This window comes from Sus scrofa, chromosome 12 (genome assembly GCF_054392235.1).
Source record: "Sus scrofa isolate SSC_HxYL_T2T_F1_AM1 chromosome 12, Sscrofa_HxYL_maternal_Yorkshire_Landrace_v2.0, whole genome shotgun sequence".
NCBI lineage: Eukaryota > Metazoa > Chordata > Mammalia > Artiodactyla > Suidae > Sus > Sus scrofa.
Genome location: NC_139394.1, coordinates 54,547,845 through 54,575,732, shown reverse-complemented (window position 1 = coordinate 54,575,732; position 27,888 = coordinate 54,547,845). Strand labels below are relative to the sequence as shown.

Below are 27,888 nucleotides of genomic sequence, written 5' to 3'. Positions count from 1 at the left end.
GGAGCCGCGGCGCCGGCGGTCTGAGCTCGGAGATCTCGGCCCTGGCTGAGCGGGCGGGGCGCGCGCCGCGGGAGCGAGCCTGGCCGCCCGCAGGGCCGCGGAGACTGTCGCAGGGCGCTGAGGTAGGGGTCGGCTGGGAGCGGGTCTGGGGTGGGGAGCGGGAGGGGACGAACGCCTGAACGTCGGCTCGGAGCATGCAGGGGAGAGGGCTGGTCTGCGAGGCTGCGTCTGTGAGGACAGCCGAGACCCAGTCCATGCGGAGATCCTCCCCCTTGGGTCAGCCGGGCCCAGTTTATGGGGTGCCTCCGGGAGCCTGCTTCTGTCTGCGCTTGTACCCGGGACCGTATCGGTGAGGGTGCCCCGCGGTCTGCGTCCCTTCCCCAGCTCTTGCCTGCGGGACCGCGTCCATACCAAGCGCACTGCCCCCGCCCCAGCTCTCGGTGGGAGGCCTTGTGTATGAGGAGTGGGCCAGACCTGTGCACCCACGTGCAGAACTGCGCGGAGCGCTCCTCCCACACGTCCCTCCCCTGAGTCTCCCTGCAGGAGCTGGGGCGGGGGTGATGAATGGGACAGATGCGGCGCGCGGCGCTTTAGCTGCGCAGTCCTCGCTGCCTCCGGCGGGGGTGGAGGGGGGGCGGCGGAGGTGGCCGCTGCGACTTCTCGGGCCTGACAGGCACAGAACTGGTGGCTCCGAGGGTGCACACGTGCGCAGGGACCTATGTGTGGTGTTTGGAGGCGGGTGTGCATCTGTCACGTGGACACAGGAGTGTGCCTGTGTGTGTGTGAGGAGGGTGCATTACAGGATGGAGTGGTGTGTGAGGGCGGGTCACGCGGACCTTGGCGTGCGCCTCTTCCGGGAGTGGTGTGTGTGTGTGTGTTGAGGGTAGAGGGGTGCATAGGGAAGGCTCTGTCCCAAGTCACAGGACCGTGCCGCGGTGGGCACATATGGAGCTCTATATCTGCCAGGGAGTCGGGAGGCGCGCACAGCTTGTGTCCTGGTGGCCGCACTGGCCGCCCCCACAGCCCTCACGCCTTCCTTCAGCGATAGGGACCGAGCACCCACTGTGTGTCAGCCCGTGTCCTAGGCCCATGGACCCCTGCCCTTTCCTTGACCCCCTACCCTCAGTCCTCACAGAAGGCACAAGGATGGTTTTTTAAAAACTCATCCAGTTGAGTCCCTCCCCTGCTCAAAACCCTCTGGCTTTTGAAGCCTCCTGGTCTCTGTCCTAAAGAGCACCCCCCCCCCCCCCCGCCCCGGCCCCGGGAAAAAGCCAAGCCCTGAGTCCCAGCCAGGCACTGGCTCTCTGTCATGCAGTGTCCACTTCCATCCTCTCCTCCTCTGAATCCTTACTCAGCCATCATGAAAGAGCTTAAATGTCGCCTCCTCCAGGAAGCCATCCCGGAGGCTGGTGACACTGAATGACAGGGCCGTCTCACCCAGGTGCGACTCTGCTTGCCATCAGCTACTTCTCACACGTGGACACCCACTCTGGACAGTGCAAGCAGCCTCTCACCTCACAGCCTTTGCAGTCGCTGTGCCTGAAATGCCCTTCCCAGATGTCCACACTGCTGGCTCCCTCATGTCCCTCGGATTCTGCTCCAATCCTGCATTAGAAAGGCATTTCTTACTGACTGTGCTGTGTAAATAGCACCCCCGGCACCTCACTCTTGATTCCCCTTACATGATTGTATCTTTTCTCTGTAGCATGTACCTGGCTTTCTTGTTTGTTGCTTCTTGCCCCACTAGAAATTAAACCTTGTGAGGACAAGGACTTTGTCTTTGCCGTTCCCTGCTTTATCTCTGGGCACCCAGCACAGAGCAGGTGCTCAATGAGCATTTGTTGCATGAATGAGTGACTCTGGGCTTGTGTCCTAGAAGTCTGTGTCCCCAGCTGTTCTCTAGCCTGTGAGTGCACCCCCACCCCCACCCCGGTCTAAGGCTAGGGCTCCTGCTCTTCTGCCCTTCAGATTCCAAGATCTTGGAAGGCCAGGTCTGGAAGAACTGTGACCACATTTGCACGTTAGAAATATTCCCTCTCGCAGCTGGTAGGAAGGATGGGGTGGGGTGGGGTTGGGGTGTGAACCGGGAGGCAGGCGGAGTGTGTGGTGGAGCCAGTGACAAGGAGAGAGGGGGTCTGGATCTGGACTTTTTAAGGAGTTCCACTTGGTGACCTCACCCAGCAGTGGGGAGAGCAGGAAGAGCTCCCAGAGGAGGTGTCTGAACTGTCCCCCAGCAGCAAAGGAGAGAGAGGTGTGTTCCTGGCAGAAGGCACAGCTTGTACAAAGGCCTGGCAGCAGAAGAGTCTGCGGTTTGGCCACTGCGAGGAGTGTGGTTCGGGCAGAGTGGAGAGTCAGTGTGGGGCTGGGGGAGTGGGGACGGACTAAAGGGAGAAGACGGGTGATGCGGGGGCTTGGGTTTCTGGTCCAGGAACTGGGAGGATGTTGGCACTTGTCTCTGGGATGGGGACGGAGGAGGAAGAGCAGCCCGGGAGGAGATGCTGAGTTGAATTGGAGCCTCATGGGGACCCAGCTGCCCAGCAACACGGAGGGAAGGAGGCAGCTGGCTGCAAAGAGTGGGGCTGGAGGCGCAAACGTGTGGTGTGGAGGGTGAGGAGGGGCGGAGGGCGATGGCGCGGCCTGGCGACCGTCAGCCAAGATGCGCTGAGGATGTGCCCAGGGTTGCCGCGCTGACTCAGGCTCGAGCCCACCTCAGTGCCTGGGGCCTCCCTGGGGAGGCGGGAGGGGGGCGTCCTCACAGCAGGCATCCTCAAGCCTGACTTGGCACCAGACGCCTGGGCCTCCCTCGAGGGGACTGAGTCATCCCGGGCTGGGGTGGGAGCCTCGGAGGGCACCGGTTGCCAGGGCCCTGCAGACACTTGTCAGGAGCATAAACACGGCTCCTCTGCGGCAGCCTGGTGTTGTCAAGGCCGCCGTCTGTGTCCGGCTCAGGCGACTAGACCACCCCTTACGGTTTTCCCTTCTGCGCTGTCCTCTGCCAGTGCGGGCCGAGTCCCCTCTTGCCCGGATGGGAGCTGGCCCCCTGCTGGGTTCACAGCAGCCTTCCAGAACTCAGGGTGAGGCCTGCCTGGTGCCTGAAATCGTCTGAAGTGGAGCTGCTTGAACCGGCTTGGATGAGAGCAGGTCGTGCCTGTTCCGTCCTGCTCTGGGCCTCCTCCAAGGGACCCAGGAGTTGAGGCGCATCCTGAGGAAGCCTGGCTAAGCAAGGCCTGGAGCCAGTCTGCATCCCTGGGGAGCAGCCAGACACCTGGGGAGGAGGGGCGCGGCCTGGGAGAACTCTCAGGGGGGAACCGGCCCCCTGGTTCCAGGGGGCAGATGTGGAGGTATGCTTTGTAAGTACATCCAGGCTCTCTCTGGGTGGCTTTGAGGCAGACACATCCCGCCCCACATTGCTCAGGCAAATCTGCTGCAAAGTCCACCATCTCATCCTCTTCCTCCTGGAGCCCTGGGAGGTGGCAGGACAGTGGCTATTTATCTGATCACATATGAGGAAACTGAGGCTCCGAGGGGTTCAAGGACTTGTCCAAGGCAGCCCGGTCACAGTCTGGGAGGACAGATCGGGGTGGCTTTTCCCACTGACGGAGGACCTTGATCTGCTGCAGGACTAGGCTGGTCCCGGGAGGCTCCCCGCACCCGTAGTAGCCTTGCCCTGCTCGGCCCTGGGCCCGGGTGCCAGCCTGTCTGTCCTCTTTGCTCAAGTGGCTCCGAGCTACCCGCTGAGTCAATTTTTACAGAGCCTCTCCCAAGGCCTCAGCCTGGGGACCTGGGGCCTGTGAGACCCCCGGTGAGCCTCTAGAGAGGGGTGGGTCCTGCCCACGACACACAGCCCAGCCCAGCAGGCAGCCCCAGGCGAGTGGACAGGTGACTGTGTGGGAAGTTCAAACTTGACTCTGGGATTAGGTGGGGGGAGGGTGTTGGGGGGGTGCGGGCCCCACCCCCCATCCTGGGCACACGTCCACAAAGATCTAAAGACACACAGCGCATGTGAACACACTTACGCACATGCATGGACCACAGCCGTGGAGATAGGCTCCTGTGTGTGGACACCCCCGCCGCCAACACACATACAGACACGCCATCATCCCAAGCCTATAGCCCTGCTCACACCTATTCTCTCACATGGACACACACCCTCACCCGCACGGCCTCGGGCGCCAGGCCCTGTCGCCTGGACACGAGGCAGGAACCTGGGGCCTCCCGGGGCGCCTCCCCGCACAGCGCAGCCTGCTTAGTCACCTGAATTTGATCCAGGCGGGAGGGAGGGTGCAGGGCCTGACGTCAGCCCTCACAGCTGCCTTGTGCCGCCCGCGCATCCATCTGGGCCACCGCGTGTCCCAGGCAATCACAACAACAGCAGCACAACAACTCAGTTTTACGGGGCTTCCTTAGACGCAGGCCCAGGAAGGGTGTTCACTCCTTTCCTCTCTCTGCACAGCCACCCAAGGAGGTGGTGCTGCGACTGACCCCATTCTGCAGGTGGGGAAAACCTCGCCCAGAGGGCAGCCACCTGCCCGTGGGCACACGGCCAGGCAGGGGCACAGCCTGGCAGCCTAGCTTCAGAGCCCAGGCTTTAAACCGGGTAACGGCGCCCACACTGGAGCAGGAAGGTCCTACCGGGAACTGCTGTGTGACCCCAGGCCCAATCCCCGCCCCTTGCTGGCCCCACTTTCCCCATCTGAGAAAGAAGAGGAAAGAAGTTGAAGGAGGAGGGCTCCTGGCTGGGGTAACAGCCGAGAGGTGGCTGGGGTCACATGCAAATCGGATGGGCTAGGGCAGCCTGCGGCTTCTGCCCGTGGTGGCTCGGTCCCTCCCTCCGTCCCTGCCCTGGACCAGAGGGCAGGAGCTCCTGACACCGGCATTCATTCCCTGCTGTGGGCTTGTTGGGGTCCCCCCTCTGAGGCTGCTTTTCCATCTGTCTAATGGGACCAGGACTACAAATGATCACTATGGAAACCACTCCTTCATTCAACAAATACCTACTGAACACCTAGTGTTTGTGGCACTGCTGCAGAAAGAAATAATCTATGGAGTTGATATTCCGCTGGGAGAAAAAGGGCCTACAGAGGGGCAGCAGGGTGGGCCACCTACCCGGAGGAATGGGATGGGGGTGGGCCAGGCTTGGAGGGCTCCCTTTAGCCTTGACTTCCTCCTTCCTGTAAGCAGCCTGGTTCCTGGAGCCTCCCTGATGCTCTAACACCGTTCCACTTCCTCCAGGGAGGCCTCTCTGATGCTCTAGCCTCACCAACTCCTGCTCTTCTCACTGCTCCAGGGCCAGTGTCCAAGTCTTTTCCTGTTGCCACTCCAGATTCCCTTCACCCTTCCTTCCACATGCCAGCATCAGCTCTACCCCCTCCAGGCTTCTTCCACTCACTCAATACACTGCGTGCAGGGCCTAGGGGGTCTGGACCGCGCCGTTGCCCACAGTCCGTCTCCAAGCCTTGCTGTAGCCCTAGGGAATCCGGGAAGGTCCTGCATCACTCGTACAGATAGGGAGACTGAGGCTCAGTGTCGGGAGGAAGCTGCCCAGGGCCCCACAGTAGGTTGGCAGGCAGGACTAGAACCCAGTCCAGGCACCTCTGTGGCCAGTGGACGCCAGTGAGTCCTGCTCCTTGACATCTGTCAGAGCAAGATGATGGGCGAATAAGGGAGAAATGGAGACCGTGTTCTCAAAAGTCTTGTTGTGGTGACAGTGCAAGTTATCACCAGACAGGAAGGGCACAGGGTCAGAGGTCTACTTACTTCCTTTTCCTGAGAAGATGCTGAGTCTGATCCAGGAAGGGGGAGGGGCGTTGGCTGGGGCGGGGCCGGTGGTCAGCCTGGGACAGAAATGGAGTCCCCGTCTGAGTGTCAGGGCTCAGCCCGGGGTTGTGGTCAAGGGTGAGGGCTGAGGCTGGACATTGGAGGTGGATTTGGGGTTCAAGCCGGAGTGAGTCCTTGGCCTGGGGCCTGGTTCGGGCCTCAGACTGCCATAGGGCCAGGGCGGATGTCAGGCCAGCCCCAGGGCAGGGGGACATAGCCTGAGTGAATGTGGAGAACATTTTGGCCACGTGAATAATCTGGAAGGAAAAACCAGGGGGAATAAGTGCAGTGGGGTTTCTCATCACAGCCACCAAGGCAGGGGCGCCCTCCCCTAATGGACTCTGCCCTGGGCAGCAGGCTCGCTGGAACAGGGAAGTGAGTCCTGGGAGACTTGCCCTGGGTGCTGGAGAGGCCTCCCTGGAGGAGGTGAGAGCGGGTGAGATGGGCCGGAGCCCCAGGGAAGTCTTCCTGGAAGCAGTGACCGGGTGGAGTGGGGCCTGGAGCATCAGGAGCCTCTGCATCATCAGCGCCCAGCTCAGCCCAGCGCAGCTTCCAGGCGGCAGCCACAGCATTGGAATGCTCTGCTGTCAAGGGGTGGGGCCGTGAGTCACTGGGCTGTCCGCTGGATGGGGGCCTGAGCTGACCCTGGGCTCTGTTCCTCCCAGCGCTGCTGGGGCGCCAGTGTTCTGCCCACATCTGTCTGTCCTGCCTCCAGAACATCAGATGCTCCTGTTTCCTCGTGAAGCCAACAAGGCAGATGCGACTGTACCTGTTTTACAGATGGGGATACTGAGGTCTAGAGGGCTGGTGTGCAGCAGAGCCAGATGAGTCCCCGGAATGCCTTCAGCTAGCAGGGAGACCTGAGTGTGGGTGCTGGCAAGCCAGGCAGAGGGAGCAGGCAGGGCGGAGGCATGGAGGTGGGACTCCCAAGCTGGGGCTCCAGTGCAGAAGGGCCTGGAAGTCTGGCCTCCTTGCTGTGTGGCCAGGATCGAAGCCTCCTCTGCCCTCTTTTCTCAGGTTCCCAATAAGGCTGCACAGAGGACACCCTTGACCGTGGCGATGGAGGGGGGCCCAGCAGTCTGCTGCCAGGACCCTCGGGCAGAGTTGGTGGAGCGGGTGGCAGCCATCGATGTGGCGCACTTGGAGGAGACAGACGACAGCCCAGAGCCTACCAGGAACTGTGTGGATCCTCCACCACGGGCCAGAGCTGCCTCCATGATCCCTGGCGGTGCTTCAAGACACCTCGCAGCCCGGCCCAGCCTCTCAGCTAGAAAGTTCTCCCTGCAGGAGCGGCCAGCGGGGAGCTGCCTGGAGGCCCAGGCTGGGCCTTACGCCACAGGGCCTGCCAGCCACATCTCCCCACGGGCCTGGCGCCGGCCCACCATCGAGTCCCACCATGTGGCCATCTCAGATGCAGAGGTGAGTAGATCAGAACCAGGGGGTGCCCGAGAGCTTTTCAGTTGTCCTCAGGGAAGATCCTTTGCTGTCCTGTCTCTGCCACACAGCTGTCTCCCTTTGGTTTACATGCCCCCAGAGCTGAGAAGCTCACTACCTCACTATATGGCCTCTTCCCACCCTGGGAAGCTCTGCTTGAACCAACTGCTGTCTCCTGTAAGTTCCACCATTCCCACCCCTAGTCCAGGCCCAGGAAGTAGGCTCTTCCCTTGTCCCCCAAGAAGTCCTCCTAGAGCTCTGAAGATCAACAGTGTGTCCTCCTGGCCCCCAAGTCTTCCTCACATTGAGGCCCCCACCTCTAATCCCACCTCCTAGAGTCTGCTCTGACTTGGAAGCTGCCAGCTTGCTTCCAGCATCTGGGCTCCCACTGGCTCTGCCCTTGCCACTTAGACCTGAAAGTGAACCCAAGTACTGAGCCATCTACAGGCTTCAGAGGCTGAGCTTTTCATGCCTGAGCCAGGGCTCTGGTCTCCTGTTCCCAAGGCTCTCCTCATCTTTCTTGTCCATGCAACCTCCTCATTCGGCTGCTTCTGGAAATACTTGCTCCTGGGTTTCTCACATCAGCATCTCCCAGCCCCTCGGCATCCAGGCAGGATTCAGTGCATTTTTCTACCCCTTTCTAGGGAGTGAAGCATAGGCATGGTTCACCATTCATGTTTTCAAACTATCATTATCCAAGGCTTCTTGTCACTTTTGGTGTCGCTTTTGGCATTGGCATTACCGCACTTCCCTATCCAAACTTGAGAAGTCAATGAGACCTGGGGTCTGGGAGTGAGGGGGGGATCAGGATTGGGCCCTTGGATGTGCTCCTGAAGTGGGAGAAGTGCTGCTTCTGGATCAAGCTTTACCTGATGACCCCTCTCTTTATCCCACCAGGACTGTGTGCAGCTAAACCAGTACAAGCTGCAGAGTGAGATTGGCAAGGTAGGCCTGGGGACAGGCTAGAAGCAGTAGGAACTTGTCTTGTGGCCTTGGGGGCCGCCTGTCTGGATCCTCTGCTTGGGACAATCCCCTCTCCTCCTTTGGGAATGTGAGGCCAAGCCAAGAAGGTCTTAGCCTAGAAGGGAGGAAAGTTTTGTGCCGTGTAGGAAACACCTGGGGTGGGGAGTGGAAGATGACTCTTGATTTCTGACTCCCTAGAGTTTTTTTGTTTTGTTTTATTTTTATTTATTTTTTAGTTTTTGTGGCTGTACCCATAGCAGACAGAACTTCCTGGGTCAGAGATTGAACCCTAACCCCCACAGCAGTGACCCTAGCCACTGCAGTGACAATCCTGGATTCTTAATCCACTGCACTGCCAGGGAACTCCCCAGAGTTTCTGATGGAAGGGAAGGAGAAGGCATAAAGCTGTGTTGAGCCCGATAGGGACAGTGACCGGGGCACAGGAGCCCTCTCCCTGCCTGTCTGAAATTTATGCCCTTTGGTAGCAGGGGTGGAGATGGGATGCGGGAGGAGGGGGTTGGAGCCACTGAGGCTCCCTTTCTCCTGAGCTAGCCTCAGGGGAGGTTGCCCTGACCAGGGGGGCTGTCCTGTGCCTATCTGCAGGGTGCCTACGGTGTGGTGAGGCTGGCCTACAACGAAAGTGAAGACAGGCACTATGTGAGTCTGGGGATCAGAGGGAGGTGTTGCCCAAGCTGAACCCTGGAAGCCTGGGGGATGGGCGGGAGCTGTGCTGGGAAGACAGAGGACAAGGCTGCCTTTAAGGGAGTGAGCTCCCTGTCCCTAGGGGTATGCAAAGGGAATGAGCTGCTTTTTTTTTTTTTTTGCTTTTTAGGGCGGCACTTGTGGCATAGGGAAATATGGAAGTTCCCAGGCTAGGGGTCCAATTGGAGCTGTATCCGCCAGCCTACACCACAGCCACAGCAATGTGGGATCTGAGCCACGTCTGTGACTTACACCACAGCTCATGGCAATGCTGGATCCTTAACCCACTGAGTGAGGCCAAGGATAGAACCTGCATCCTCATGAATCCTAGTCAGGTTTGTTAACCGCTGAGCCACAATAGGAACTCCAGGGAATGAGCTTCTTGGCCCTGGAAATATACAAACAGAGGCTGGATGTTTCTGAGGGGAGAGCTCCAGAAAGGCTTTTTGCGGGGAATGGCTGAGACCTAGGTTCAGAGAGGGCCACCTCCTAACCCAGCTTAACCATGCTCAGGCCATACCCTTGGTGCCTGCATGCCCCTCTGGACCTTAGGTCACATCTACCTTTGCAGCCTGTTCTAACCCTTGGTGTCTGCGCACCAGTGACATGTCCACCCTCCCTTCTTAGGCAATGAAAGTTCTTTCCAAGAAGAAGTTACTGAAGCAGTATGGCTTTCCGCGTATGTATCTGTCGGGTCCTGAGCGGGGAGCTCCTGGCCTGGGGGCGGCGGTGGAGGACACCTCGGAAGCTAGTTTTTGTTAGGCCTGGGGGTAGACAGGCGAGAGCGAAGCAGAGCCCTTGGGATGGGACGGTGCTTGGTGGGTTGAGGCCAAGGCTATGGTCTTGCAAGATTCTTGCTTAAGGCTGGTTGGTCGCAGGGCCATGGTGAGGCCCTGCCTTCTGCAACAAGCCAAACAGCCCTTCCTGGTCACAGGTCGCCCGCCTCCTAGAGGCTCCCAGGCTGCCCAGGGAGGACCAGCTAAGCAGCTGCTGCCCCTGGAGCGGGTGTATCAGGAGATTGCCATCCTGAAGAAGCTGGACCACGTGAATGTGGTCAAACTGATTGAGGTAGGCGGTGAGCCTATGAGGCCTGGGGAGCAGCCTCTGGTGCGGAGAGGACACTCGGCACAGACTCAGAGGTCCTGCCGAGGGAGGTGTGCCAAGGGCAGGGCCAGGCTTGGGGTGGGGGTTGCCAGGAGGCTTCCTGGGTCAGTTCTAGCTGGTGGATGGGGAGGAGCTGCTCCAGAGGCAAGAAGTGAGCTCCCATCATGGCAGGAGGGGAGAGAAGGGCTGGATGCCTTGGGGTGGGCCAGGATCAGAGCCACAGATTTCTGAGGCCTCATTTGTCTGATGCCTGCACAGTTCCTGCTCCATTGTCCAGGGTGGCTGCAGAGCATACTAGGGGTCCTGGGGCTGGTGAGGTCGAGGAGGTCTGGGACACCCCCGCCCCCCGCCCCCATGCCTCCCCAAGCCCCACCCCCACGTCTGCTCCCTCTCCCCAGGTCCTGGATGACCCAGCTGAGGACAATCTCTATTTGGGTGAGTGACCCAGCTCATTCCTGAAGCAGCTTACCTGGGTGGGCTCGAGGGCTCCTCCGGGACACATTTGACCTGCAGGTGGGCCGACTGACCTCCTGGGGGCAAGGAGGAAACACGTGTTCTCTAGCTCTGGATTCTTTTGCCCAGCCCTGCTGAGCCAGGCTCAGAATATCCAGTTCGATTCAGCAAATATTCCCAAGCCCCTACTCCACTGATGGGAGAGACAGTGCATCAGAGAGATGCAGGAAGTAGGCTGCGGGATGTGGGTTCCCAGACCCTGTCTGATAGGTCTGTGCCTCAGTTTCCTCACCTATAAAATGGGGATAATAGTGGGATCTACCTCACAGCGTTGATGTGAGAAGCAAATGAGTTATCACGTGCAAGACACATTAGCTATTGTCATTAGTAACAGTAATGCTGTTATTATTTAGGTCCTTGGTGCCCAATTCAGGGCTGGGCTTAGAGGCTCTCAGGGAATGGGCCAGAAGGAATTAGAGGCCGAGGCTTCCGTCTCCACTCCCTCTCCTACCCGCCTGTCTGCTAGGACCTTTAGCAAACTTCCTGCTCCTTCTCCGAGGCTCAGTTTCCCTCCTGTAAAAGGGGTGCATGCTGATGGTCCTTGGAACCTGAGACTCCAATGAGGCAGGTCCGTAGCAGACCCACTTTCACCCATTTACTTCCTCTGATACCCTGGGACCTCTGTCCTGTCCCTTAGGTGTGCCTGGATGTCTAGACCCTCTGCAGGCCTCCAGGACGGGGAGGGACCTGGACATCAGCTGTTGTCCAGCCTGGCTGCCCCTTACCTACTCTTCTTCTCTTTTCTTTCAGTGTTTGACCTCCTGAGAAAGGGGTGAGTTTCCCATCCCAATCAGGGAGGTCAAGTGTTCCTTTCCCTTCTGTATCCCTACTCCAGGAGAGAAAAGAGGTCCAGGCTCTGTCCTTGGGGAGCTGTGGTCTGGGGTTGGGGTGGGGGGGACAAGGGACCAAGGGGGCAATTGATTGAAGGCTGGCGGAGTCAGTGAGGCTGGAATGGTTGGGGAGGTTTCAGGAAGAGGGCAAGGGTTTTGAGCCAGGACTTGAAGAACTGAAAAAAGGGTTTTTTTGTTTGTTTGTTTTTTGTTTTTAGGACTGCACGCATCTCCTATGGCAGTTCCCAGGCTAGGGGTTGAATCGGAGCTGCAGCTGCCCACTTACGCCACAGCCATAGCAACACCAGATCCGAGCCACATCTGCCACCTACACTGCAGCTCATGGCAACGCCGGATCCTTAATCCTCTGAGTGAGGCCAGGGATCAAACCCACATCCTCATGGATACCAGTCGGGTTTGTAACCTGCTGAGCCACAACGGAAACTCCTGAAAAAATATTCTGATGGAGGAGAGAAGAAAGGAATATTTCTCTAGCAAAAGTATAGAGCTTGGGCTCAACTCTCACCTGTATTCAAATCACAAAGAGTTCTTCCAGTTTTACAAGTCTGTGAGTTGGGTGGGATGCCATTTGCTCCCATTTACAAGAGGGGAAGCTGAAGTTCAGAGAGGGTAAGTGGCTTGCCCAAAGTCACACAGTGAGTCACTGATGAAATCTAGGGCTCTAGCTCACACTGGCTTTGCCTGACCTTCGCAGGGTACGTGTAGAGCAGCAGGCATGAGGTAGTGGACACAGGGCTGGGTGGACTTGGAGACCCTAATGGGCAATGCCTTGAATACAGGTTGTGACCTGTCTCTGCCTCGGAGCCCTGAAGACCAGTTTGGGGACGGGGCAGGGAATGGTGTCCTTTTAAGACTCAGGGGCTTTTAGCAGTTTTGACCTCCATTCAAAGCAAGAAATACAGTCTTCTTTTGGTTGTGTTGTTTTGGTTTGGTTTTGGGGTTTTTTGCTTTTTAGGGCCACACCCACGGCATATGAAGGTTCCCAGGCTAGGGGTTGAATCAGAGCTGAAGCTGCCAGCCTACACCACAGCTGCAGCAAAGTGGAAACCGAGCCGCCTCTGCAACCTACACCACAGCTCACAGGCATTATACTCTGAAGCATTCTACTTCATAAGGAAAAAGAAAAGCCGTAGCCACCTACTAAATTGATTTCATGATCTTCTTGGTCCTGGCCCTACAGTTTGAAAAGCACTGCTCTAAATGACATCTTCACAACTGTCTGATTATAGATAATTAAGTACTTAGAAGAAGGAATACCAAGCTAATCAGAAATTAAGATAAAGCTAATTTGAAACTGCAACGACAGGAAAGGGATATTTGTGTCTGTGAGTGTTTTCAAGTTGTCATTACAAGGGAGGAGGGACCTGTTCGAGCATAGAGGGCTCCCAGGAGGTCCCGAGGGGTCTGCATAGCCCAGCCCCACCCAGTGCCTCTTCACCTGCCTCCGCCTTTGCTCCCAGTTCCTCCCGCTAAACACCTCTCCTTCTCGTCCCACAGGCCGGTCATGGAGGTGCCCTGCGACAAGCCCTTCCCCGAGGAGCAAGCGCGCCTCTACCTGCGGGACATCATCCTGGGCCTTGAGTACTGTGAGTCAGGGGCTGCCTACCCCCTGGGCTGGGGACCCTGAAAACCGGCGCACGGGAGGCCGGCTACGGGAGGGGGCGGAGTCAAGGCTGAGCCGGCTTTGAGGAGTTCCTGTCAGTCAGTGCTGCTCTGCCAATCATCTTTATCTGGGGGCGGGGAAATAGCCCGGTGGGCGGAGCCAAAACCTTAGGTGGGGGCGGCTGACGTCACTGGGCATGCGCCAGGTCCTTCTCAGCGCTGCCGCGGCGGCGGCGGTGGCTGCGCTGTATGTTCTGCCTGTGTCTCCCCTCTGCTGAGTTCTTAGCCAATCCTTGCCTCGCCGCAGGGCCTCAAGAGCTGTGGGGAGGAAGCAGTTTATGTCGAGCTGCTCAAGGAAGAGACTGGGGGCCTGGGGCCTGGGCCGTAGCAGAGTGGGTTTACCGTGAGGAGCCCTAAGGTGGTGAGAGCTCAGCAGGGAGGGTGTTCGCTTAGCCTCTGTCTCTGGAATTCACTTGTTCATTCCTTTATCCATTTATGAATACCTATTAAGTGCTAGCCAGGGCCAAAGGTGCCAAAGGCCCAGAAGTGATCTCAAGGATCTTGCAGCCCGGGAGGGCCAGGAAGGGATTCTAAGCAGTACCTGCCAAAGCTGGAAAGGCTCAAGGGCTGTCAGAGCCCTCCAGGACCAGGGCGAGGCTTCCTGGAGGAGGCGGCATATGAGTAGGGTCCTGAAGGATGAGTAAGAGTCCACTGGCCGTTTGGAGGGGTGGTGGGAGGGAGTACACCAGGCAGAGAGCATTGCATGGCAGCAACTCAGGGGGCCGTGGACATGGACTAGGTGAGAAAGGGAGAAGTTTGATTTGCTTAAGTCCAGTCTGGGGGCAGGGGATAGTGAAAGATGATGCCGGAAGCGCTGTCCAGGTGGCATCACCACCACAAGGGCTGGGAATGCCTCCACAGAGGATTTTCATGACTTCCTGCCGACCTTGTGAGCCCCTGAAGGCTTGGAGAGGGGAGGAGAGTGATAGGAGTTGTGTCTTAGAAAGCTCTGTCTGGTAGCTGTGTGGTAGCTGGCTGGCTGGCTGGAGGGTGAGAGGTGGCCAGCTGGTTATGGAGGAGGCTGGTTTTGCAGCCCAAGTGACAGATGGTGAGGCCCGGATTAGGGCAGTGGTGGTGGGGAGCAGATGTGAAGGAGGTGACGTGGCCAGCACTGGGAGAAGGACCAGTCATAGGGAAAAGAGGCACCCCCAGACTCCTACAGCTCTGGCCTGGCTTGGGGAATGGGGCACAGCTTAGTCCTCTGACTCTCAACTTGGTTTACCAGAAAACTGTTCTGTCCCTGAGGGAACAGGTGAGGACCAGCTGAGGTCTGACCTGTGGGGACAGGCACAGGAATGTCTGTTTCATTTGAGCCACTCCAGTGCCCTTAGATTACTGCGGTCTTTGTCACACGTGGGGAAACTGAGGCCCAGAGAGGAGAGGGCTTTGCCGAAAGTCCCTAATAAGGGCTTAGAGGTGTGGGAAAGGGTCGTTTGACCCTGTGGCGTGGTCACCTGCAGGCACAACCCCGTACCAGCTCGGCCTCCACCCCGCTTTCTGATGTCTCCCATCCTCTCTCCTAAAGAAAAAAAAAAAAAAAAAAAAGAGAGAGACTCTAATCCATCTGGCTTCTTGGGCAAATGTTCTTCAAAACCCAGCTCCTCGCTGAGAAGGGTTTCCCGGGTTGGTTGGCACCAGGGGCTGGACAGACGGACAAGTGGAGGCACCAGGAGCCGAAAGACCTGCCTTGTGATTCTGGTTCCAAGAAAGGAGAGCTGAGGCTGCCCTGGGAACGTGCTTGGGGAGGCTCGGGCCTGCTTTTTAGAGATGAGGCAGGTGCAGCCGTGTGGGTATGAGAAGCAGTCACATCTGGAATCTATGCTAAGAGGTTCAGCCCATGGGCCTTGCTGGTGCATTGGATGTGGGGTCTGAGGGAGAGAGGAGTTGAGGTTTTGGGCCTGAGCAGCTGGTACCATGGCCATGAAGTGAATGGCAAAGAACACGGCTTTTCCGTTCTGTTGGTTTGATTGGGGGAGGGGGAAGGGAGTGGCAGGCGGAAGAATCAAGCCCTGAATCAGGCGTATGACTGAGAAATACTGGAATACATGTCGAGATGTCCACTGGCTGGCCACTTGGATGAAGGGCTTGGCGTTCAAGGGAGAGGCCAGGGTTTAAGATAAGAATTTGAGGCCACTTTCCATGGTCAAATACACAGCCTCCTGAGCCTCTCTGCCCTGATGGGGGTGTGTCGGATCCCTTGTGTGCACCTGGCACAGAGGAGTCCATGGGTTTTGTCATGATTGTTACATGGCCCTCCCTCCCTCCGCCCCCAGCCTTCCTCTCCTCCTCCCCACACCCCTCTCTTCCTCCCCACGCCCCTCCGCTCCTTCCCGTTCCATCTTCCCTCCTCTCCAGCATCCTGGGGTCTGCTGGTCTGGGGAAGGTGTTTGCTGAGGGGGGAGCCCATAAGTGGTTAGCTGTGAGATGTCTCACTGTCCTGGCAGTGCTGGACCCAGGAAGCAGGGTGGGCACTCAGCCTAAACTGCGGAAGTTTAGGAACTCAGCCACGTTCATCCTGGCAGTCCCAAGGCCTGGGGACCCTCCTTCTCTGAAACGCAGTCAACTCAGAGTCCCTGGGGCTGAGGCAATACCTCTGCAGGACACCCCACAGGGCCACCCTCAGTCTGAGGGGCAGGGACAGCTCTGACAGGCTGGGCGGGGGTGGGACTGGAGAAAGGCTTTGATGAGCTTTGAGCCTGCAGATAGTGCTCACTAGGGAGGGCCCGGGATGGCCTCTGGAGAACCCCTTCCCCCAATTTCCTCTGCCCTCCGCTTTCAGTGGCAAGTGCCTTGAATGTCACAGAGAGAGCCCTGGACTTCGAGTCCGGAGATTCCTCAGAGTCAGTCCTGGCTCTGTTACTGACGGCCTGGGTTCGCATCTCACTGCGTAGTGGAGCAGAGGTCCTGGGGAGAGGAGTGTGCGCAGGTCCAGGAAGGCCCAGCTCCTCCTCTCTTGCAGTTTGATGCGGCCCCTGTGGCCAGGCAAGGGGGGGCGGTTTGGAGGGAGGGGGGTTCTGGGTGGTGGGTGCCCAGGCCAGCCCTCGAGCCGCCTCTCTCCGCAGTGCACTACCAGAAGATCATCCACAGGGACATCAAGCCGTCCAACCTGCTCCTGGGGGACGACGGGCACGTGAAGATCGCTGACTTTGGTGTCAGCAACCAGTTCGAGGGGAATGACGCTCGGCTGTCCAGCACGGCAGGGACCCCGGCGTTCATGGCCCCCGAAGCCATTTCTGATTCCGGCCAGAGCTTCAGTGGGAAGGTGGCTTCCAGGGCCCGGGCCGCGTTGGGGTTCAGGTGGAGGGGCGGGGTGGCTTGTCGCTGGGCCTCATTTGCAAGCTGAGGCTGCCAGGGCCCTTGTTTCTCAGGCGTGAGTTCCCTCCCTCGTGTTGGCCTTGCCCCGGAGGCTCCCCGATGCAGGCCTTCTCTCCTTCTCCAAGTCTTCCCTGCCAGCTGCCCTGTGCTGAGTTCTGGGCTGGACTGTGGAATAGGTGGAGCCCGGACAGCCCAGCCCCTGCCCTTCTGGAGATGGTGAAAGGGCAGAGGAGCTCCTGTCTGGGGGGAAGTTGGTGACTCCCCTCCATCTTCTTGAACTAGGCCTTGCAGAATGGGGGGCATTTGAGCAGGAGGTAGAGCCCAGAGAACATATGCGAGAGCTGAGGGGCACAGGATAGAGGGCACGGTGGGGCTTGGGCAGAGCTTGGGGGTCTGGAACTAAGTGGCAGAGGCAGTGGCAGAGTTTTCTGAGCAGGATGTGCAGTTCTGGTCTCCCCTGGGAAGTGCCAGCTGCCCTGCTGTGGTCCTGCCACAGAGGAAAGGATCAGAGGCATTTGGACACATGTGGGTGTGGAGCTCAAGAGAGATATAGTTTTTTTAAAATTTTTAATTATTACTGCTATTATTTTTTGGCTGTGCCTTCAGCATGCTTAAGTTCCCAGGCTAGGCTCAAACTCATGCCCCAGCAGTAACCACATTGGATCCTTAACTGCTGAGCTGCCAGGGAACTCCATTAAATTTTTTTTTTTTTTTTTTTTTTTTTTTTTTTTTGCTGCACCCATGGCATATGGGAGTTCCCAAATCAGGGATCAAATCTGAGCCACAGCTGTAAACTATGCCGCAGCTTCAGCACTCAAGATCCTTAACCTGTGCAGAGCCGGAGATTGAACCCTTGCCTCCAGGGAGAAAACGCCAGATCCTTAACCCACTGAGCCACTAGGGAACATTAACTTTTAATTTTGACATTATTCCAAATTTACAGAAAAGTTGCAAAAATAATACAAAAAACTCTCAGGGGTCCCGTCGTGGCTCAGCAGTTAACGGATCTGATTAGCATCCATGAAGACACAGGTTCGATCCCTGGCCTCGCTCAGTGGGTTAAAGATCCGGCGCTGCCGTGGGCTGTGGTGTAGGTTGCAGACACAGCTCAGATCCTGTGTTGCTGTGGCTGTGGTGTAGGCCGGCAGCTGCAGCTCTGATTGGACCCCTAGCCTGGGAATCTCCATACGCTGTAGGTGTGGCCCTAAAAAGGCAAAAACAACAACAACAACAAACAAACCCAAAAGTCTCCTGTATCTTTTACCCTGATTCACCCACCGTTGCATTTGTCCCATTTACCTTTTTATCCCCGTCCCTCTATGTACAGGCGTTGGAGACATTATCTCCTTTTATCACGACATATTTCCGGAGATGTTTTCTGAGAACAAGGACATTCTCTTACATAACCTCAGTAGAGTTATCAAAATTAGGACGTTTATCATTGATAACAGACCGTTGCCTAACTGACCTTATTCGCATTTCATCAATTGTCCCCATGCTGTCCTTTAATGCCTTTTCTTCTTCTGGTCCGGGATCCAGTCTAGGGTGGGTTGCTGCATTCACTTGTCACATCTCTTTGGGGTCCTTTACTCTGGAAGAATGGCTCCGCCTTGATATTTCTGAAGCGAGCGGGCCTGTGGTCTCGTGGTCAGTGATAGGATGTCAGTTTGCGTGTGTCCGGTGTTCCCTGCTGGATTCAGATGAGGCTTCAGAGGCAGGAAAATAGGTTTGAGAATCACTCGTCTAAGAGAGAACGCGGGTATGAGGAAAGGAAGTGGCTTCCAGGGGAGAGAGACGGCACATCTGAACCCAGGGCATGGGGGAGCCCAAGGGGTTGTGGAGGTAGCCGAGGGCCAGGGCCTGTTCAGGTGTCGGGAAGAAGGTGGGTGGTGGCTTCTCCAGTGGGTCATTGGAAGAGGGACGACCTCTTGGAGCCAGAGCTGGTGTAGCAAGTGGAAGTTCAATATATACGGTTGTCTCCAGACTGGGCGTGTGTCTGGGGTACAGCAAAGGCGACCCTGTAAATGAAGGGGGTTTTGTAACTACTGAGTTGGAAATATGTCTGTTCTGGGCCTGTTCCAAGGAGACTTGGAAACCCTGGAGGGCAGGGGGCCTGCTTTGGCCGTCCCCATGGCCCCAGTGCTCAGCACAGGGTCTAGCATGGAACAAGGGCCTGGGAGTGTTTGTTGAGTGAATACATGACTGAGGAAAGAGGTTCCTGTCATGCCCCCTTCCATGGCCCACTGGAGCCGGGTGAGTGGGCAAGGGGTGTTGATCGCTTTGGAGGAACTGACGTAAGCTGCTTCTTTCTAGGCTTTGGACGTGTGGGCCACTGGGGTCACGCTGTACTGCTTCGTCTATGGGAAGGTGAGTGCAGGGTGGGCTGGTGGAGCCGGGACAGGCCCACGCCCCTGGCACTGTGGGCTGGACCAGCTGAGCCAGGATACATGACAGAGGCAGGCCCTGCCTCTGTGTCCTTAAGAGAGTTTTGAAAGAGCCCACCTAGCTCAGAGAAGACCGAGGGAAAAGGGGCTTTTCTGTTCTTCTCTTGGCCCCTTAAGGGGGTGGAGTCGTGTGCGGGAGTCCTGGCACTGGAACAGCAGACACCCCAAAGGAGGGGTAGACAGTGGTGCTGCCACAACCCCAGCCAGAGCGCTCCCTGTCCTTCTGTCCTTTGATGCCATTCCTTCATTCATCCACACATTCACTCACTTGTTCACTCAACAAACTGTCCTTGCCTCCTGCTGTGGGTCAGGTCAGACCCCTGAGCCTGATGTGGCTGAGATCCCTGTCTGCAGGTGCTCCCACTCAGGGACCATACTAAGGCCTGGGAAGGGATCAGGGAACATGTTCCCAGACTCAAGGCCCTGGCCGTGCAGGCCTTGCTGCGCGTGGCTGTCGTGCTGGCCAGTACCCAGCCCCCTGGTTCCCTCTGTGACTCATTTGTGCAGTCCCTGCTCATTGAGCATCGCCTGGGGCCCCGGGCCCTGCACAAGTTAGATGAGGCCTCTGCTATCTCCCTGGGAGCCCAGGGCTGCCCCCAGTGAGTCACGCGCTGGGCCCGCATCCTTTGTCTCCCCCCTGCCTGCAGTGCCCGTTCATCGATGATTACATCCTGGCCCTGCACCGCAAGATCAAGAATGAGGCCGTGGTGTTCCCCGAGGAGTGAGTTGCCCTCTGCGGGGCCCTGTCCACCCCCAGTTTTATCAGAGCTTTTGTCCCTTCAGGGCCATACCTACCCCGGCCTGCCGATCTGGAGGTGGTGGCGCTGCTCCCCGGGAGGGACCCCTGGGCAAATGGAGAGAGATGGGAGCAGGGTCTCTGAGACATCTGGGTCCTGGGTCGGATCTCCTTGTACAGACGGCAACTCTGAGGCCTGGGGCGAAACAGGGATGGCCCAGGTCGCGTGTTCACACTGCTTCTTCACCGAAGGCCTCTGTGAGATCAGTGGCATCAACCCCATGCAGAACCCGCTCCCCACCTTGGGCGGAAACTCTGCCTTCTCTGCACGGGCGGGGGGGGGGGCAGCTTCAGGATGTCAGTACGCTCCCCCATTTCACAGATGGAAAAGTGGAGCCTCAGTGGCTCTGTGATTTAAAGCCACTGCCTCCTCGCTGCCCTTTCCTTTGTGACTGAGGTCCCTGAGCCCAGAGGGACTGTTTGGAGAGGCCCTTCTGCTCACCCCTGCTCCTTCTGGTTATGATGCTGGCTTCCATGGCAGCCAGTCTGACACCCCCACCCCCACCCCCCACACTGCTCTGTTCAGGCCCTTTCACTGTCTGCTCAGAGCGCCGGGGCAGGTCAGAAACGAACCTGGGAGTTGTCCTTGACTCCTGCTCCCTCTGGCCCACCTCCTGGTCTGGCCCCAGGCCCTGTTGAGTCCAACTCATATTTCTCTTGGCCATTGCCACCTTTACCCCATGCCTAGTTCAGGCCTCAGCCTTGTCCAGCCACCACAGTCAGGCCAGGGTGAGCCTGAGAAAGCATAGCACATCTCTCCATATCCCCTGCTTACAGTTTTTCCAAGGCTTCACAAAGCCCACAGGAAGAGGCCCTCCCTGGCCTGGGCCTCCCAGGACCTCTGGGTGTCACCGTCTGCTCATCGGCTGCACAGCTCCCCGCCCTCTGCCCCCCACAGCACTGGCTTCCGTCCCTTTCCTGTGATTACCTGTCTCTGTGCCTTTCTTCCTGCTGTATATCCTTCTCCCCAGCCAAGAGTTTAAAAAGGGATTTAGGGATTTAAAAAGAGATCTAGGACAGCAGAGGGAGCCAAGGTCATGGTCCTAAGAGCAGGTTCCTTCTCCTAAGAATTTAAGTAGCAATGAAGCTTCAAGTGTGGGCAGAGACAGCCGAGGCTGATGTGCTGAGTCCTGCTCCCCTCCCCCTGAGCCTCAGCCCTGCCCCAGCCTCCTGGGTGGTGACATGAGCCTCAGTTTCCTCCTCTGTCAAATGACAATCTTCCCAGATGGAGGAGCGGCTAAGTTGGTGAGTGTGGGCGAAGGCCTCCTGGGGTCCCCTAAAGCGACTCTTCTCAGGTGATCCCCACCATCTCTGCCCCCTGGGGGGAATCCAGCACCTGTGGGGCCCCGTTGTCTTTGTGGGCTCTGCCCCCTGAGGGAGACTGCTTTACTTCCGACTCAGGAGAACAGGATACCTGTGTACTTGCGCTGGAACTCTCTCCTGCACCCGGGCCTTGGGTGTGTCCCCCCTGCTCTCTGACAAGTGAGGGGTGGCACCAACGGGATGGGGGGGGGGCAGAGCAGGGTAGAGGGAGGCACGGACCATCAGCAGTCTCTCTTCATCTCCTTCCTTCCCCCTTTTTAGGCCAAAGGTCAGTGAAGAGCTCAAGGATTTAATCCTGAAGATGCTAGACAAGAACCCGGAAACGAGAATTGGGGTGCCAGACATCAAGGTTGGGGAACCGGAGATCTTGGGCGGGGCTGGGCTGCAGAACACAGGGCTTCAGTGTCCCCTTTTGGAGACCCCTACCTCGGGGGCCTGTGTGTGTTGGCTTTGGGTTTGGGGCTTGTGGGCTTTGGTCAATGCCCAGGCCCCTTGGTGGCTGGTGTCTGTGGCCTGTGACCCTGACCCTCCCCGCCCTCCGCTCCGCAGTTACACCCCTGGGTGACCAAGAACGGGGAGGAGCCCCTTCCCTCGGAGGAGGAGCACTGCAGCGTGGTGGAGGTGACCGAGGAGGAGGTCAAGAATTCAGTCAGGCTCATCCCCAGCTGGACCACAGTGGTAAGAGGATGGGGGCGGAAGGCGCTGAGTCCTGGGGCTGTGGCTGCCCCCCTGAGACGCACTCTGTGCAGGGGACCAAGGGCCGCCTGGTCGACCAGCCCCATTGCTGGACCTCTGAGGCCACTGTTGCCCTGGAGGCCCGAGGGGAACGAGGTCACGTTGTCAGCCTCGCAGTAGGGAGACCAGGAGGCGTGGTGACCGAGAGGGAATGATTTAAATACCCTGCCCTCGCCGAGAGTCAGCATTCACCATGACCGGAGAGGCATTTCCTTCCTTCCTTCGTAACGGTTCTTGAACTTCTGCTATTTTCCAGGCACTGGACTAGGTGCCAAGGACATGACAGGGAGAAGGCCTAGGAATCCTCTGAATTGGAGAAGTAGCCCCGGGAGCCCCCGCATGTCTAGCAGACCCCACCTTTGTGCTCTTTCCGGTCTCCTATGTTTTAGCTTTTTTGTCTTCATCTGGACATCTGCCATGTTCACAGTTAGAAGTTAATGTAGCCCCTGATGGTTATCTTGGGGTTTTTTGTGTGGTTTTTTTTTGTTTTGTTTTTGGTTTTTGGTTTTTTTTTTTTTAAAGACACTGCCCTGCACTGAGGTCCCATGGAGAAGCAGGGTGAGCACAAGGCTAGAGGACAGGAGCCCTTGCCGGCGCGGGGGTCTGGCCTGTGCATTCAGGCCTCCCTGCCAGGGCCAGGCCCAGCTAGGGCCAGCTGGCTAACGTCCCTGTGCTGCAGAGCTCTGGGGCTCTGTGGGGTCCCTGGTGTTGTCAGCCCCCAATGGGTCCCTACTGCCACTTCCCTGGTCTTAGCCACAATCGTCTCTCCTAAACCACTGAAATCTCCTCCTAGGTTGTTCCCCTGCTTCCACCCTCCCCTTGCCCCCACCACAGCTGGTGCTCAGCTTAGCAGCCGGGGTGGTTCGGTGACCTGATCATGTCACTTCTCAGGTCCCCCTGCTTACTCAGGCTCCCATGTCACTTGGAGGAAGAGCCACAGCTCTAGCTGCCTGCCAGACCCTGCACGGCCTGCCTGTCCCCCTCTCCCTGCTGACCGCCTCTCCTCCCTCCGTCCACTCGGTTCCAGCCACGTGCCACGTGAGCTGCTGCCCCAGTGCCTTTGAACATCCCTTCCCTCTGCCTGGGATTCCCCAGCCCAAACGTCCACAGGATCGCTTCCTCCCTACCTCCAGATATTTACTCCAAAGTCACCTTCTTGGCAAGAAGTGACCCTTCCCTGGCCCTTCTCTATAATTCCAGCCTCCTCTTTGTCACACCTTAACCCCTTTCCTTGTTTTAACTTTTTCTCCGGAGCCCTTCCCACTAACAAACATATAAAGTTTGCTGATTTGTCTTATGTATTGCCTGTCCCTGCAATTAGAATGTCAGAGGGCCAGAATTTTTCTGCCTCGATGTGGTCCCTGTGCCTGGAATAGTGTCCGGCATATGTCGACGATGCTCAGTAAACACGTAGTGAGGGAAGGGAGCGGGGAGGGAGGAACACAGGCGTGTGAGAGTTTGTGTGCATGTGGGCGGGCGGGTGGAGCTGTCCTTACAGTGGCAGGGGGGACAGAGTCAGAGAGCCAGGACACAGCATGCTGTCCCCTCCCGGCATCCTCCCAGGCTCAGCATCTCTCTGGCTGCCGGGGATGGCCTCTCCTCTCTCCTTCCCCTGTAGCCAGAAGGCATTCCTAATTGCAGTCCCATGCCTTCAGCCTGGCGGCACAGACACCTCCTGGCCTGCGCGGCCTCTGTGCCTCCCATGCCCCGGGGGCACCGGGCTCGCAAGGGGCTCATCACCATTGCCAGAATTCACCGTCAGCCACCTCCCCTCCCTGCTCTTGCCCTGCCCTCTGCTTAGAGTGCTCTTCCTTGTTCTCCCCAAGCAAAGGGAGCCTCAGTGGGGCCCACCCAGCAGCTGTCCCCTCCAGGAGTCGGAGAGGAGGCCGCCGGGGTGTGTGGGAAGCTGGGGGCCTGGGTCCCTCACTCTGACATGTCCTCCCCAGATCCTGGTTAAGTCCATGCTGAGGAAGCGTTCCTTTGGGAACCCATTTGAGCCCCAGGCGCGTAGAGAAGAGCGATCCATGTCGGCTCCAGGAAACTTAGTGTCGTAAGTACTGGTGGGCTGAGGCCGGCAGGTGCTCGCTGGGGTGGGGCGGGGTAGGTGCAGGCTGAGCCCTGGCACTCAGAGCCGGGGCCCATGTGCACCTCTGTTTTCAGCCTAGTCAAGGTTTGCGGACAGGCCTGGGGTCTGCTCCTTGTAAGAAGGTTGGCTTGTCTGTGGAGGGAGGGACACTTCTGTTGACTCTTCCTGGCCCAGGGCAGTGTTAGCTGCTTGAATGGCTTGTGCTTCCTCCAGCCATTGCTGAAGCCGAGGGCCCAGCCAGCACTTTGTAAATGCTTGTCCAGCAAGAAAGCGTGGACAGGCTGGCTGACGGAGCCAGGGGAGAGGTCCGTGGCTGCAGGGTCCCCACTGAGAACAGGGCACATGCAATCACCACCTCCTAGGAGAGGTCAGAAAAGCAGTTCCCCCAACCTCTGTGAGCCCCGTCCTTAGCGTTTCTGCCTTCTTCCACTGAAATAAAAGTCACTTTGGGATGCCAACGAGGCCTGCTGGAGTTTGTGCACAGACCTGCCAAGAGAAAATGGTGAGGGGGTCCTGGACCAGAACGTGGACCTGGGACCTGGGTTGCCTTCCTCCGGCCTGTGAAGGGGGCAGCAGGGCGGAGGGGTGTGCCCCCCAGCCCATGGTGCTGCGAAGCCGTGCTCCCCAGAGAGGTGAGCGCCCGCCGCTGTCCAGGTGCCTCGACCTCTCGGGAAGAAGCAGTCTCAGCTGTGCCGCCCAGGGGCCCAGAGGTTGGTTTTGTTCACACGAGACCAGCTTCTTGTAAGTGGGCTCTTCGGAAGTGTCGGGTCCCACTGGTCGACAGGCCGGTGTCTGCTCCCTGCCAAAGGTTGCTTGCACTCAGGGAGGTCTGGACACCAACCTCCTGCCTCCCTCTTGGCAAACTCCCTGGCTGAAGCGGGGTGAGCGAGTGGGGCGTGGGAGAGGCCATGGCAGTCCTGACCTTACTTCCACTTCCCTGTCTCTTCCGTGAGGCGGCCAGCTGTGGGTAGGGGTTCCCTGACCTCCTGCAGGTCTGCAGGCTGGGGTGCTGGAATCAGACTTAGTGTAAGGGACCAAATATTTTGCATCCAAACCGAGGCACTTCTGAGAGCGCAGGAGGAAGCCGTTAGGACAGGCAGAACTAGGACCAGGAGGAGCAAACCTGGACAGCTCGTCTCTAGCTCAGTGCCTGGGACACTGCGCCCCCTAGTGGTGGGACAGGCCAGTCCCGGACTAAGGACACATCCGGCACCTAGTCCACGCCTGGCACGGGGCTGGGCGCCAAGAGTACAGCGGAGCAAGGCAATGGTTGTCCTTTTATGGACATGTTAATGGGGAGACAGGTCAGTTTGTTAGTCTAGACTGAGAGAGAATTGGGCTTAATACTTTCCAGCTATAAAATTCTGTAATTCTGTGACTCAAGTTTAATACTGTTATTTTATTTTATTTATTTTTTTGGGGGGGCTATGCCTGCAGCCTGTGGAAGTTCCCGGGGCAAGGAATGACCTTGAGCCAGAGCAGTGACAAAGCCACATCCTTAACTGCTAGGCCACCAGGGAACTCTTCAAGTTTAATTCTGATAAGCAGGTTTCTCTCATCAGAGTCCCAACATTTGTCCTTGATGGACTTTGTTGGTTTTTTGGTCTTCTTTATGATTTGGGATAATTGTTGAAATTCCACAGTAGAGTTAAATGGTATTGATCCTTTTTTAAGATATCAAAACCCATTCATTGGTCATGTTTTTAAAAAAATGTCTTGGGGGAAAATCAGATACTGGGATCTATCAAATGTGTGGCTGGGTAGACGCTGTCCTGCGAAACAAAGAAAAGAAAATGCAAAACCAAAGCCCTTCTACCCAGGACCGTGGGAGCTGATCTAGGCCAACACGGAGGGCCTATGATCTGGCTGGTCCTTGAGGAGGCGGGAAGGTCAGATTGGGAGAGGCTTTGGAAGCCAAGCTAGGAAGTCGAGGCTTCATCTCCAGGCAGTAGGGAGCCATGGAGGATTGTAGGCTGACACTAAGGACGAGCCACAGTGCAGGGGGGTGAGACTGAAGTGAACTCGGGGAAGGGAGTGAGGGGGGATTTGAGCGACGTGGATGCGAATGCCTTGTGCATGTGTGTTCTGACCCCTGGGGTCCCTCTGCCCCTGGTGTCCCCTGAACAGGAAAGACGGGTGTGGTGAAGGAGGCAAAAGCCCGGAGCTCCCTGGCGTCCAAGAAGATGAGGCTGCGTCCTGAGCCCCTGCATGCTCCCAGGGCCACCCGGCAGCACGCTCATCCCACGCCTCCAAAGGCCCACTGCCCTCATGCCAACAGCCACCCCTGTGGGCAGGGGGCTGGGGACTGTGGCCCCTCTCCCAGCCCTCCTCCCCCGTCGTGCTGCATGACCTCTGCACATGTGTCCAGGGACAGCCTTGGAATGTATGTCGTCTGGGGTTTGGGGGGTGGGGCTCCAAAAAGGCCTTGCCCCTTGTCCTGGCTCTCCCTGGCGGGACCCATCCCTTGTGGAAGCTCGGTGCCCATGGTGCCTTAGAAACCCTACTTGGCTGGTCAGCAAGGCCCAGGGGTGGGAGGCAGGAAACCAAGATGGCAAGTGGAGGCCTGGTTTGCCACCGCTGCCGAGACCTCCCGCTTGCTGGGGCTGGGAGGTGGACGTGGCTCAGCTGCCACACGCACAAGGAGGGGTGTACCCTGCCCACCTCGGGCGGCGCTGCCAGAGCTCTTGTGTGCTGAGAACACTGATGTGGAGGCTCTGAGCCCTTGGTGGGTATTCTTGGGCCTCACTGGGGCGGGGGCCACTCCTGGAGAATCCAAATGCCTTTTTTGTGATCTTCTACTTTTGTGTGTAACTTGGTGGGGGAGGGGGGTGCCAAACCCTGCTTGGGAACATGTCACCTGAGGTCTCCTCTAGCTTTGGGTTGTTCCCAGCACACCCCCCATTGCTTGGCAGCCAAGTGGACCGGACTGACCTTCCTGGATTGTGTTGCACACTCGACCCTGTCTGGAGAACAGGCTGAGTTGAGGCTCTGAGCAGAGGCCTGAGCAGGAGCACCACCCTTCGCTGCCCGCCTCCCTCCCTCCCACCCACTGTGGCTGCAGGAGACGCCAGGGACCTGACATCAACCGAGGGCCCTGGACTCCCAAGGCTGGAGCCTTGCAGATGCCAAAGTAACTGGAATCCAATCTTCGATCCTCCCCGTCTGGCCCTGGAAGCTGCCCTCACATTCCAACGATGAAGGACCAACTGTCCAGGTTGGAGGCCACACTAGAGGCGGGACCCTTGTGAGGTGCTGGCAGGTGGCCACGGAGCAGGGGGCCCACCTTCCGCTGCTGCCTCCCCCAGGAGTTGCTACTCCGCCTGCTCAGAGATCAGTGCTTGGCTGGCTGGCTTGGCCTTGACTGATCAAATGTTCAAGAGACTGAGCCCCAAAGGAAAATCAAGCAGGACTTGGACACCTGCCCTGCAAATATGGGCTGAACGAGGGATTTCAGTCACCCACATGGGGTTCCTGTTGCAGGAGCGCTTTGTCAAGACGGGAAGGGGGCGGGCCTGGAGGATTGCCACATCTTGCGTGTCTCCATGCCTGTGGGTGTTCGCCGCGCCTCCACGCACACACGCCCGTGCGTGCCCATCTGCTGCGCACAGCATGTCTTGCACCTGCACATGCATCTGTAATATAGTTTCTATGTCTATTTAAGGCTCTGAGCAGAATGCGGCCCGTTGTCACTGGGTCCACACTTCTCCCTGCTCCTCTGCACTAAGTTGTTGTAACCCGGGGCTTAAACGGTACTTCCGTACTGTTCTTAAGAACACTTTTATAGAGTTCGTGGCAGGCCGTGCACGGATCAGCACATTTTCCTTGAGCAGCTCTGCACTGGAGCCGGGAGGGTAAGGTTTCAGGGGACACCCCCCCCCAACCTTGTGGAGCCCAAAGGTGGGCCTAGCTCCCTTGCTCTGCTTGTGTCAGAGCCCCAGTGGGGTGCTCCCCGCATCACTGGGGGAGTTGGTTGGCGTCATTGTTTCTGAATGTAGCACAAGGGATGGACAAACTCCATAAGAGTGTTTTAAAAATTAACTTCCCAGGAAGTGAGTTAAAAACAATAAAAGCCCTTTCTTGAGTTAAAATACAAAAGGCAAAAAACAACCACCTTGGTTTGCATGTTTTCTGCATCAGGATGTG

The 27,888-nt window shown here is 57.7% G+C and overlaps 1 protein-coding gene across 9 annotated transcripts; it reads left to right on the top strand.

Annotated features, from left to right (window-relative positions):
- CAMKK1 (calcium/calmodulin dependent protein kinase kinase 1) lies at positions 1 to 27,852 on the top strand. 9 transcript variants are annotated; one of them, XM_021067685.2, is made up of 17 exons: positions 1 to 122; positions 6,835 to 7,236; positions 8,149 to 8,196; positions 8,818 to 8,871; positions 9,544 to 9,595; positions 9,851 to 9,984; positions 10,419 to 10,455; positions 11,284 to 11,305; positions 12,882 to 12,970; positions 16,109 to 16,308; positions 18,675 to 18,728; positions 19,453 to 19,526; positions 21,003 to 21,083; positions 21,186 to 21,273; positions 21,474 to 21,602; positions 23,606 to 23,709; positions 25,873 to 27,852. In XM_021067685.2, exons 2-17 carry the CDS (start codon positions 6,877 to 6,879, stop codon positions 25,943 to 25,945), a joined length of 1,599 nt encoding a protein of 532 aa, XP_020923344.2. In that variant the 5' UTR covers positions 1 to 122; positions 6,835 to 6,876; the 3' UTR covers positions 25,946 to 27,852. The 9 variants fall into 9 exon arrangements, 7 of the variants coding, with proteins under 7 accessions (XP_020923344.2, XP_084841689.1, XP_020923348.2 ...); XM_084985560.1 differs by lacking the exons at positions 1 to 122; positions 21,003 to 21,083 and adding exons at positions 5,842 to 6,243; positions 6,598 to 6,683; XM_084985561.1 differs by lacking the exons at positions 1 to 122; positions 21,003 to 21,083 and adding exons at positions 5,842 to 6,253; positions 6,598 to 6,683.
- The last annotated feature ends 36 nt before the right edge of the window (positions 27,853 to 27,888 follow it).